General features: G+C 60.3%; 1 protein-coding gene across 7 annotated transcripts in view; it reads right to left on the bottom strand.

The window, feature by feature from the left end:
- Positions 1–3609: 3609 nt before the first annotated feature.
- The window catches only part of LOC124251849 (uncharacterized), an 11122-nt gene continuing 2460 nt past the window's right edge, over positions 3610–12271 (bottom strand). Inside the window, exons 1-6 of one of the 7 annotated variants that reach the window (XM_046684747.1) lie at positions 10593–12130; positions 9667–9742; positions 7942–8076; positions 7254–7368; positions 6975–7137; positions 3610–4403 (exon numbers count right to left, since the gene is read on the bottom strand). In XM_046684747.1, the coding sequence (XP_046540703.1) occupies positions 4391–4403; positions 6975–7137; positions 7254–7368; positions 7942–8076; positions 9667–9742; positions 10593–10840 (750 nt within the window). In that variant the 5' untranslated portion in view covers positions 10841–12130 and the 3' untranslated portion in view covers positions 3610–4390. Of the gene's footprint in view, positions 4404–5684; positions 7138–7253; positions 7369–7941; positions 8077–8106; positions 8583–9666; positions 9743–10592; positions 12131–12271 lie in introns of those variants that run through there. The other 6 variants (XM_046684748.1, XM_046684749.1, XR_006891858.1 and 3 more) reach the window with 6 other exon arrangements.

Genomic DNA, 12271 nt, shown 5'->3' with positions numbered 1-12271 from the left:
TTTCCGGGGAAGAGAATGCATTGCCACCCAAGCTTGGCTCTGCAGAACGCGTGAGGAATAGAGCATGGAAGCGGTGGGGTGGGAAATACACAGAACTTGGGGCCGACTGGAAGGGGAACTGAGTTTTTAAAACAGCTGAAATTGGACATCTGCAAGTGAATTAACCTGGCCTCAGAGAAGCCCTTTCGAGAAGCATGTCCTGGTGGCGGAACTTGGGGAAAGGCAGGCACCAGACTTCCAGGCTGGTTGGGGGACCAGGAGCCATCTCTCTGGCAACCCAGCGCCCTCCGCCCCCTGTGTGGACAGCCTTCGTTTCAGGACTGGGCAGGGGTTCTCATAGCCCTGAACCCAGGCCAGATCCGGGCCGAACTCCCGGTGGAGAGGGTAGGTGGGCCACCTTGTCTCCCTTCACGCCCGGGTTCCGTGGCTGCAGACTTCTTGCCTGGAATCCGGGTGAGCAGGCCCGACACTGGATCTGAGGACCAAATAAGAACGAAGCAGAGGTTGTGGGGGCGGCAAGATTCCATCCATCCGCGGTCGACTGCAGATCTATTGGGCATGGGGGCTGGCCTCTCCACACGTCAGTTTCCCACTCTGAAATATATGGACAGTACCTGGCAGGCCCCGTGGAAGTCTTCCAGGTGCTGGCGAGTGGGTGTGGTGTCTCAGGGGGCAACCGGGACGCCCTCCCCCACATCCAGACAGCCAGCTTTCCTTAAACCCAGCAGGACTGACGGGGGAGAGAACGTGGAGCCGCGGAAAGCTGGGCACGTCCGGAGCTCTCTGGCTGCACGCCTCCGCCCACCCCCCACCCTCGGCCCTGAGCAGCCCACCCACCTTCCCGTGACCTAGGAGCCTGCCCACGGGGTGGTCCTAACCTGCCTTCCCCAGAGGCTGCGAGAAGGGGTGGCCTTTACATACTTAGATGAGGAGAGGGGGTTTCCAGCTCAGCTTGGAAAAATCCGGCCGGACCCCCTCCCAGCCCCTCCTCTTTCTCCCAAAGCCCGTGGTCCGCGGAGCGCCCGTGGACGCGACCGGAATCCGTTGGCCAGCCTCCATTCCATCCGGGTCTTCTGGGCTCACGGGCGGGCGAGGGGCTCAGAGGCAGAGGATGGGGAGCAGGTGGGGGCGCGAAGAACTCGGGCGCCCCTTCTCCTCGCCCCAGACCCCGAGCTGCGCAGCCGCAGTGGAGGCCGCGCCAGCAGCCGGGCTCCGGGAACGGGCGCGTCGCACGCAGCCTCGCCCGGGTGCCTGGTGGCCGGCGCTGCGCGGTCGGTCCCCGCGCCTCGGACGCCCCACTCCTCGCTCCTAGCATCCCACCTTGCGCCTCGGGACTCCCACCCGAGTGTGCCCCGAGCTTCCGATACCCCACGTGCTGTGCACCCTGCGCGCTGGCCCCCCCCTTCTCAGCACCCCATGTCAGAACACCCCCACGCCCAGGGCGTTCCGCCCTTGGTACACCCTTCGTCTGATCTCCCCGCGTCGCGGGGACTCTCTGTGCACCCAGCACCTCGGGCGTCCCGACCTCGGACAGGGCTGGGTTCCCTGTGCCCTCTGCCCCCGCCCTGCGCTCCGTGTGCTGCGCCCGCTGCCTGGGGTCCCCACGCTGACCGTCCTGGGTGCTGTGCTCCTCCACCCTCCCCTGTCCCTAGTGCTCTGCGTCCTTGGCCTCAGGCCTATGCCCTCGGTCCTGGGGGTCCTGCCTCAGGTTCTTTAGGTCCTGCGTTTGGCGCCAGACCTTGTAACACGTGCGGGGAGGGGGGCACAAGGGTAGGGATGAAACACGTTCCTGGCCTCGGCGGACCAGGGCAACGCCCAGACCAGCACCACCCACCAGGTGCCCCCAGCCGGCTGATCTAGAGCCCACTCTGCCCAGGGTGCATGACCCTGCTGGGCATTTCATTATTCGGTTCACGTGTTCCCTCCTTCACGGATTCTTCAGACACAGAGCCCCTCCCGGACCTGAGTGGGGCGCTGCCAGGTGCTGAGGGTGCCCTGGTGCCTGAGAACACAGAAGCCAGCTCGCCCGGTTCCAGAGGGTAAGACAGACACCGAAGGCAATAGGGCACTGGCCCTGGAAAGGGAGCAGATGGCTGGGGGGAACTTGAGTGAGCTCGGGGGCTGGGCCAGCAGGGTTCTGTGTGCCTCTGGGACTCTTGGAGGCCCCAGGACCCCCACCTTGGGCAATGCCTGAGCCCCATGCCACCCTACACCCTCACCCAGTGCAAAGGCTGGGGGGATCCAGTGGGGGATTAACTGCAACTGCTGTCTTTGGGGGTGTATTCAGTCAGTCAACATTTACTGAGCACCTCCTGGGTGCCAGGGACTCTGCTAGGTCTGGGAACACAGCGATGAACAAAGCAGGCAAGATCCTCTGTTCTCGGGACTGACAGTCTAATCGAGAAGAGAGAAGAGAAATCAGACAACTGAAAGATCCCGGATGTCAGATGATGGTAAGCGCTATGGAAGAAAATTGAGGGAGGTGGATGGAGGGCGTGGTGGCAGCTGCAATTCTAGATGAGGTAAGTCGGGAAGCCCGACTGAGAAGGTATAGAGACCTGAGGAGATGAGGGAGGAATCATGGGGGAATCTGGGGGAAGGGAGTTCCAGGCAGAGGGAACAGCAAAGGTCCTGAGGCAGAAACATGCTGGGTGTTCAAAGGCTCCCCGAGAGGACCTGTGTGGCTAGAGGGAGGGAGTGAGGGGAACAGATGGAGGAGGTGAGGGCAGGGAGGTGCTGGGGCAGACAGTGCTGGCCTTGCATGGTTGGGGACGACTTTGGGTCTTGCTCTGAGCGAGCTGGGAGCCACAGAGAGTTCTGAGCAGAAGAGGGCCATGCTCTGACTCAGGTGCTCACAGGCGCCCTCTGGCCACTGTGGGGATCAGTGTGGGGCTCAAGAACAGAAGCTGGGAGGCCAGGGAGGAGGCGACCACACTGGTCCAGGTGATCGATGCTGGGAGTGGGAGCAGGAAGGTTACAGTGGAGGTGAGCAGCGGGCAGGTTCTGGGTGTACCTGAGGGTGAGCAGATAGACTGGAAGTGGGATGCGGCAGAAATAGGCAGGTTGTGGCCTGAGCGCCTGGAGGATGGGGACCACGGAGGGAGGGCAGTTTGCAGGGTCCGTGTAGGCGTCACATTTGGTTTAATGGATCTGCAAGTGGAGGTGTCATGTTGGGGCCTGGGGACAGCCAGGCTGGCTGAGAGCCTGCCTGAGTTGACATCAATAGTCTCATTTACTCTTTTTGAATACCTGGGGAGGTAGGTAATTTCTCCCCATGTTACAGAATGGGAAACTGACGCTGCATAACTCGCCCAAGTAGTTAAAAAATGGAATCAGTTCTGAATCAGGCCTGTGTGATGCAAGGACCTCGCCTGGAGCCACCGCCCTGGAGCCACCGCCTGCCTGTGCAGGGGACAAGGGGAGGGGCTACAAGGCCCCAGCTTCCCTCTGGCCCAGTGAGCCCCGGCCCCAGGGCAGGACGCAAAAAATGGAGTAATCAAGAGAAGTAAGATTGCAATGCAATATTTAAGAAACCTGAAATTTATGCAAAATATCCATGGTGACCAAAATAATCAACGTTTTAAATAAAGGCAGGGTCAGTCAGAAAGCTGTGAGGAGCCTGAGGGATAGAGAAAGGGGGACACTGATGCTGTCCTTTTCTTGAAGATTTCGACGTTTTGTTCACCATGGATTTTTTTTTTTGCATGAATTTTTATTTTTTAAAATAGAATTTATCTTGGTGGCTACTTTGCTTCATGCACCTCACTCTGGTCCTGACCCGGGTTCCAGGCCCTGTTCTGGAAGCTGCAGTGTGACGGTGACTGAGAGACACAAAGGCACCGGCCTCCTGGAGCTGCGACTTCGTCAGGGAGGCTGAAAATTCACCAGGAACAGGAAGAAAATTTCAGAGCGCCGACGAACTTAGGAAGGCTAAAACAATGACGAGTCACGACAAGGCAGGGTGCAGGCGCCTATGATTTAGGCTAAGGGGCCCCAGGGGAGCCTCTCTGAGCAGGAGAGATTTGAGCTGAGACCTGATGGTTGAGAAGGAGCCCATCGTGTGTGAGGCAGGAAGAGGGAACGGCAGGTGCAAAGGCTCTGTGGTTGGAGCAGGCAGGACTCTCTGAAGAGCGTGAGGGCCAACGTGGTGTGACCCGAGGGCTCAGCCTCCGAGGCCATGGGAGGGTCTGGATTAGGTTCTCTGTGGGAGGGGGGAGCCCAGGGAGGGCTTTGGGGGGGGGATGTGATCTTATTTGTACATTTAGAGATTGTAAGGGCGGTTCGACAGAGAATTACTGTGTGACCCACAATTCCCCTCCTAGGCATATACCTAAAAGAATTGAAAACAGGGACTCAGATAGATACTTGCACTCTGGTGTTCACAGCAGCATTATTCACAAAAGCTGGAAAACAGAAACAACCCAAATGTCCATCAGTGGATGAACAGATAAACGGTGCCAAACATATTCACGCAATGGAACATTACTGAGCAGTCAAAAGGAAGCGCTGATACACGCGGCATGGATGAACCTTGAAAAACTATGCTGCTTGAAAGTCAGACATAAAAGGCCACGTGCCTGTGATCCCATTGACATGAAATGTCCACAACAGGCAAGTCCAGAGACACAGACGCACATCAGGGGGGCGCCAGGGCTGGGGTAGGGGTGGGGAGTGACTGCCACTCGGGGCAGGTTTCCTTTGTGAGGTGGTGAAAATGTCTCGGAACTAGACACTAAATGTGAATATGCCGAATGCCACTGAATTACCCGCTCGAAAATGGTTAGTAGTTCATGTTATGTTATGTGAATATCACCCCAATTAAAATGAAATTATGGGGGGAATTGAGAAGGAGCCAGGAGACTGGGGAGGTGGCTGCCGCCGTCAATCCAGGTGACAGGCGACCCAGGCCTGGGACAGGATGCTGGGGAGGAGGGTCCGAGTCGGGGCATGTCCTGGAAGCGGACCGACAGGACCCCTTCCCCATTGCACCCCCATCGGGACCACACCCTGAACCCGAACCCGGCAAACACCCACCCTCCTGCTCCCGGAAGCGAGAGTCCGTGCCAGCAGGCAGGGACGCCATGGGGCCCAGTTGGGGCCTGAGTAGGGGAGTCAGAGGGCTGTGCTGCCCTCCTGGCCTAGAGGGGCGGGTGCCCCCTGCTCCTGGCCCCCAGGTGCGGAGGCCCCGCCCCTTCCCCCAGGTGTGGGCGTGGAGAAGAGGCCAGGAGGGGGGGAGTGGGGGTGGAGGGGACGAGGGGGGGAGGGAGAGAGCTGGGGGAAATGGGGGAGGGGACGATTGGAGAGGTAGAGAGGGGGGATGGGGGAGGGGATGAGGGGGAAGAGAGTGGGGAGAGAAGTGGGGGGAGAGGACGAGGGGGAGGGAAAGAGGGGCGAGAAGGGGGAAGGGGATGAGGGGGGAGGGAGAGAGGTGGGGGAGCAGGGAGGGAGAGAGTGGGGAGTGTGGGGAGGGAACGAGGGGGTAGGGAGGGGGAGGAAATGGGGGAGAGGGCACCAGGGGGGAGGGAGAGAGCTGGGAGGAATAGGGGGAGGGGACTAGGGGAGAGGGAGAGAGCAGGGGGAGAGGGGGGAAGGGGATGAGGGGGGAGGGAGAGAGCAGGGGGAATGGGGGAAGGGGATGAGGGGGGAGGGAGAGAGGTGGGGGGAGCAGGGAGGGAGAGAGCGGGGGAGTTGGGGGAGGGCTGCTAAGGGCACAGAGGAAAGGGCCCTGGCCCTGGCGACCTTGGAGGTGAGGAGAGAGCAAGCGGGCCCCAGCGGAGGGCTTGAGAGAGGAGGGGGGAGGAAACCTCTGAGGGCAAAGCTGAGGGGAAGACTGGGGAGCAGGTGCAGAGTCAGAGAGAGTCCTGGAGATGAAGGGTGCCTGTTGGGGGCCACTTGGACAGTGCGTGGGGACAGCTGGGACTGTTGGGGCGTGGGCCTGGCCTGTGGGGACTTAAGGACCCCAGGAAGGGCCTGTGCTCTTCCCGCCTTGGCCGGGACTTTGGGGCCTGCAGGAGAGGCCTAGTTCTCAGGCCCCCTCCCTTGGGAGGAGGTGGGCCTGCCCTGCTTGTCCTAGGGGCTGGTCCTGGGGGTCACGTGGCTTCTGCAGAGGTGCAGCCAGCTAGGCGGGTCTACCGGCCTGGCTGTCCCTCCATCTGCAGGCCCCAGGGCCTGTCTTCACCGTGCAGGAGCTGGGGGTGGGCAGAAGGCAGTGAAGGAGGTTGGGGCAGTCCCGCCGGCAGGGGGCTGGGGGCCATCAGTGCCTGAGGTGTGGAAGACAGGGCAGGGCTGTGGATGAGCAAAGCTGGGAGGCCAGCAGGGCCAGGGGGCTCAGAAGAGAATGCCCCCCAGGGGAAGTGAACTCCATGCGCAGGTGGTCTGGGCCGCAGAGCCGGTTCAGAGGAAGCCGCCAAGAGAAAGGTCTGCAGAGCCCAGGCTGCAGCAGGATAGGGAGCAGGGGGGCCTGAGGCAACCTGGAAATGCCTGCCAGGTCTGAAGGGGCTGCAGGCTCTGTGAGATGGAGTGGAGCTGGGGAGTGATCGAGCAGGGAGGGGAGGGTCCCCGGAAGTCAAGGCCATGGCCACAGGGAGGTAGAAGCTAATTCCCGACCTTGCGACCTTGCGTGGGCCCAGGACAGGGGCTGCAGAGCCAGATGCCAACCAGGGAACAAAAATGCAGAATTGGGGCAGCTGTGAGGCAGTGAGTGGGGAGGGGGGCAGCCGTGGGGAGCTGGAGGTGCACCCCCTTTTAAGGCGGCAGCTGCTGGCTACTGCTCAGCTCAGGCCAAGAGCGATCATGCGAAAAGTCAGGCTCAGAGTCGCCAGAAGGGACTCGTCAAGAGAAGTCAGGGTTTTGTGCAAACTTGCCTGAGCTCGGCCCCTCGCACACCCATGTGCCACGTTCAGTTGCTACAATCTAGCACTTCCATCCCTCAGTTGCCCCTCAGTGGGAACAGGCACCAGGTCCACAAAAAACACCTGCACGACATTCGTAGCAGCTTCCTCGTCACTGCCAGACGCGGGACAGCAGCAGCGTAGCTGGCCCGGCAAACGGAAGACAGGCTGGGGCATCTTCTCGCCGTGGAGGATGACGCCACGTGAGAAGGAGCCAGCACCGTGCGCGGTGAGTCTCGAGACAACACTGAACAAGAGCACAGAACACGAATAGGACTGGCGCGGGCTCCTGTTCCCGTGGCATCCAGGACGCGCAGGAGCCGGCTGTGGAGTCGGCCGAGGTCCCTCACGGTGGACACTGACCTGGGGCTGGAGCTTCCGTGCTGTGGGGCTTCCTGGGCCTCGGAGGAAGCTGATAAGCATCCCTGGCCTCTCCCTCCGGGTGCCAGCAGCATGTCTCCAGTTGTGACGCATGTCCCTTGTGGGGGGCACAGTCACCTTCAGGAGAGGACCTCTGGGAAAATGACCCTCTGGGAGGGGACACCCCCTGGCCAGTGGCCTTAGGAGCTTCCAGGGGTCTGGAATATTCCATATCTTGAGCCAGGTGGTGGTGACAAGGATGGGTCATATTTTAAAAACCCACAGAGCTGTATTCTTAAGAGGTACGTGCTTCACAATAGGAGAATTAACCCTGTGACATGATGAACCCCCAAAACATCACGCTGAGTGAAAGGGCCAGACACAGAAGACCGCGGAGTGAGTGACTCAGTTGACGTGCAAGTCCAGGACAGGCACGTCCACAGAGACACCTGCAGGTCAGCATGCGCCAGGGGCCGCGGTGGAGGGAGGAGCAATGGGGAGTGAATGCTAATGGGGACGGTTTCCTTCAGGATGGTGAGAATGTTCTGGAATTAGGGACTGGCGATGGTGGCACAACACTTGAATATGCAAAACTGCACCAAATTGTACACTTTAAAATGGTAGACCTTACATGAGGCGAATTTCACCTCAAAAAGAAATTATTAGAAAACAAAAAAGAGTTGACCCTCACCAGCTCCATGAGCCCGACCCAGCCAGCCTGGCCATGGTGCACTTGGGTCGGGGGGGAGGGAACGCCCGAAAGGGAGGCGGCTCCACAGGCTGGCGGGAGCCAGGGCCACCTTGGCAAGCGGAGGGCTGAAGCCACGTGGAGGCAGAGAAAGATGTCTGTGCTGGGAGAGTGCACTTTGGATCCAAGGGTCAGCCCTGCGAGGAGCCGGCGGAGGTCAGAGGCCAGCCGCAGATGGGCAGGGACCGGGGCGTTCTGACGTGGACGCGGAATGACAACTGCTCAGCGGCCATGGAGGGAGGAGGACACGATGCTGGTCCAGCTGGAGGAGGGGCTCCCGCGTTTCCCCGGCTGCCCACAGGGGCGTGGGCTTCCTGAGGCTCGGCCTGCGTGGGAGACTGAGGGCCGTGAGGTGGCATTTGGGCCTTGGCCTCCCCGAGCCCCGCAGGGAAGCTGCCCCACCCCCGGGTCAGGGCTGGGCTGTGGACCTGTCGTGGGCCGAGTGGTGGCCCCCACAAGATATGTCTGCCTAGACCTGTGAGTGTGACTTTACATGGGAACGGGGTCTTTGCAGAAGTAATTAAGTTCAGGATCTTGGATGAGCTCCTCCTGGATTGCGGGGCCTGAACCCAGTGACAAGTGTCCTGAGAAGAGAGGAGAGGGGGCAGGGAGACTGGAGGGACGTGGCCATAAGCCCAGGACCACCCGCAGCTGGAGGAGGTGAGGAAGGGCCCCCCGGGCCTCGGCAGGGCACGGCCCTGCCGATGCCTGGGTCTCAACTCTGTCCTCCAGAGCAGTGAGGGGATAAACTGCTGCCTACTCATGGCCCTTCATTAGGGCTGCCAGAGGACACTAGCACGGCCCTGCGACATCCGGAGCCCTGGGGGGCTAGTGGGACAGGGACAGGCAGCCGCAGAATGGGCCATCCCAGTGCGCTGGAGGAGGGCATCGAGGGACTATCAGCAAGTAACAAACACGCCAAGCAGCCAAGTCTAGAACACCAACTGCTTCAGCAATGGCACACGTGACCTTCAGCATCAGTGTCAGGGAGACAGTAAGGAGTGGTGGGGACTGTGGTGAGGGACAGTGAGAATTGTCAGCATCTGTCAGCACTTGCTAAGCCCTTTCCTTACACAGCATTAACTTGCTGATCCTCGCAGCAGCTTTACAAGCAGATGCTCCCATTATCCCCGTTTCCCGGGGGTTAACTTTGGGATGGGGCCGTATCAGCCAGGGCCCCATGAAAACAGGTGCTACTTTCCGATTGGGTCATTTGAGCAGAGCTCAATGAAGGGACAAATGTACGAAGTGTGGCAGACGTAGGGAACCTCAGGGTATCATGCCGAGCCATGAGCCAGGAAACATGGGGGCCATTAGCACCCGTAGGTCTGGGAGGCGAGAGGAGGGGCAGTTACCAGAACCTGGAGAGGTCACAGGCTGCGTGGATGGTGTGGACCCGTGACCTCTGACAGGGATGCAGCCGACGCTCAGGGGCCACAGGTGAAGGGGCCAAGCTGGGGAATGAATGTCCCCACTCCCCGTCCTACGCAGGGGTCCTCACAGGACAAACCCAACCTGAGCCAGAGGACCCAGGAGCCGGTGGGTGGGGTCCACACAGTCCCGCTCCCAGGACACCAGGCGAGGGGGAGAGGTGGAAGATTCCAGAACAGGAACATTGAGTGATTGCAACCCAGGCAGTCTGGGTCCAGAGTAGCCCTAACCACTCACCACTCGAGAACTGGCAGCACTGTGCCCTGGCCGGGCAGCCTGTGGGAGTGTGGCCTCCACTTTACGGAGCCTGCGTCTGTCAACGGAAAGCCAGGGATCCAGATTTTTAATCCCCTGATATTTCAAAGCTAGCAACTCATTACCATTTTTTAAACCCCTGCATGGGCAGATCAAATCACATCTGTGGGCTGGATTGGGCTCTGAACCGTCAAGCCCACACTCAGGAGGTGGACATGGAGCACCAGGGCAGCCAGGGGCACCATGGCGGGGGGGAGGCACCCCAGAGGGGCCTGCGGATTCGACCAGAAGGTGCTGGGGCCGGGGCAGGTGCGGGGTGTCGGGTCAGGAACTGAAGAGATGTTTTGGGTCTAGGTGGGGAAGGGCCGCTGGGAGCCAGGCGAACAGGCCTCCCCTTTGAAGGAGAGAAGCCACCGGTGGCTTTGGCACAGACGGGTGACTCGGTCGTGTCGTCCCCTCTCCCCGCCGCGAGGCTGGCAGTGGGTCTGGCTTTCCTCAGGGGGTGGAAGGACCCAGATCCCTAAACGAGTGAGGGCGGAACAGCGCCTCCCTCAGCACGCTCACAGCTTGGTGCGAGGGTGGGGGCCAGACGATGACGCCAGGATGTGTAGTAATGGTGGGCCAGCCCACATCCGAGGGGGGGCCCGGCGATGCCCTGTGCTCAGCACCTGGGGTGCAGGGGCAGCACATGGCCCTGCCTTCGAGGGAAGGGACAACCGAAGGGGGAGGACAGAGGGGAGAGGAAGATCCCAGGTGCTGAGAAGAAGATGCAGACATTGAAAGGATGTGACTGGGGGAAGGGGCCCCGGGCAGGCGGCCACCGCCCAGGAGATGGCAGTAGGCAGGGGAACGGGTCCTGGTGGGTCCCAAGCCACCCCTCGCCCCCAGGACGCAGCCGCCTGGCCCACCTCCTGCCAGAGTCGCCCCCATCACACCACCAGGAACAAACCCCCGGCTGACACGGATTGCTGCCTCGGAGCCGAGCAGGGAAGAGGAGCGAAGCCATCTGCTCTCCCTGATGGGATGTGATTCCCCTCCGCCCACGTCCTCCGGCAGCCGCCACACTGGATAAATCGTTGCAAATGGGTTTTCCCGGCCAGTCACTGGGCTGTTTTAATAACGGTTCATTTTCTGCCCCGGGGAAAAAATATTCCATCAAGAAATCGGGGATAGGGCCGGGTGGAGGAGGGGGGGATGGCTCATTCTGTGCGTGTGTGTGTGCGTGCACGGTGTCCCTGGCACCTCAGAGAAGATTCCGGAATGTCCTGCTGAGACACCAAGTGACCTGTCTGGGGGTGGGTCATGCCCAACACATCCCATCACCTGACGAAGGACATCCCCAGGTACATTTGTGGAGCGCCTACTAGGTGCCAGTCCGAGCTGGGTGCAAGGGGACATAGTGGCCTCCAGGCAGCGCCCTCCCCGGGCTTATTCTGGAAGGGAGAGAGTGACACTAAAAAGTAGTGTGCAAAGCTATGTGCTTACGATGATAGAAACTGTTAGATCTGAGCATCACCAAGCCCCACCGCCGGGAAGGCACCCTCAAGCTGAAATGTGGGGGACAGACGACAGAGTTGCGGGGGGAAAGGTCGTGCGCATGGAGGGAACTTCCTGGACAAACATCCAGAGGCTTGAAAGACAGGCTCAGACCTAGGGGAGAAGCCTGGCACCCGTGTGAATGAGGGCCGGTCGGGGCACCGAGGAATGGCTGTGTCTCGGGCCCGGCCCGGGCCCTCCCCGTGTGTGGGCAGAGAGGACTCCTCCTGCCTGGACGTGGCCGCACCGTCCCGGGCATATTCACCCCTTTGGTCTCAAGGCCAACCGGCCATTGCTTCGCTGATTCGGAAACAGCAGCTCTGGGAGGTCACGTGGCTTGTCGAGGTCACCCTCCATCCCTCCCCGTCCCCACCCCTGTTCCTCTCCTCCTTGTAGTGGGTCCAATGGTGGCCCCCCAGAAAGATATGTCCACACCCGAGCCACCAGAACCTGTGACTGTGACCTTATTTGGAGAAACGGTGATTGGAAATGTCATTAAATTAAGAATCTCGACATGAGATCATCCTGGATTAGGATGAGCTCTGAATCCATTGACAAACGTCCTTGGAGAGAAGAGAAAGGGAGACAGACACACAGACAGAAGGAAGAAGGCCACACGGAGACCGAGGCAGAGAGGGCAGGGACACAGCCACAAGCCAAGGGACGCTGCGGCCTCCAGAAGCCTGGGACATTCTCCCGAGTCTGCAGTGGGCTGCCCTCCTGTCGGCCCTGTGATGCTGATTTGGACGTCTGGCCTCCAGAGCTGTGAGACAGTAAATGTCTATGGGTTTGTTTTGTTTTCTGTTGTTTTTGAGCCACCCAGTTTGGGGCTGTTTGTTACAGAAGCCACAGGAACCTGTGCTAACTCTCTCAGCGAATCACCTGAGACTGCCTGGGTGTGTCCTCTGCCTCTCTGCATCCCTCTTCCCACCCCTCTCCCGCATCCCTCTTCCCTCCCTCTCCCGCATCCCTCTTCCCTCCCTCTCCCGCATCCCTCTTCCCACCCCTCTCCCGCATCCCTCTTCCCTCCCTCTCCCGCATCCCTCTTCCC

The sequence above is a fragment of the Equus quagga genome, chromosome 14 (genome assembly GCF_021613505.1).
Source record: "Equus quagga isolate Etosha38 chromosome 14, UCLA_HA_Equagga_1.0, whole genome shotgun sequence".
Classification (NCBI taxonomy): domain Eukaryota; kingdom Metazoa; phylum Chordata; class Mammalia; order Perissodactyla; family Equidae; genus Equus; species Equus quagga.
Note: the sequence above shows the minus strand (reverse complement) of the source record. Positions and strands in the feature narration are given on the sequence as shown.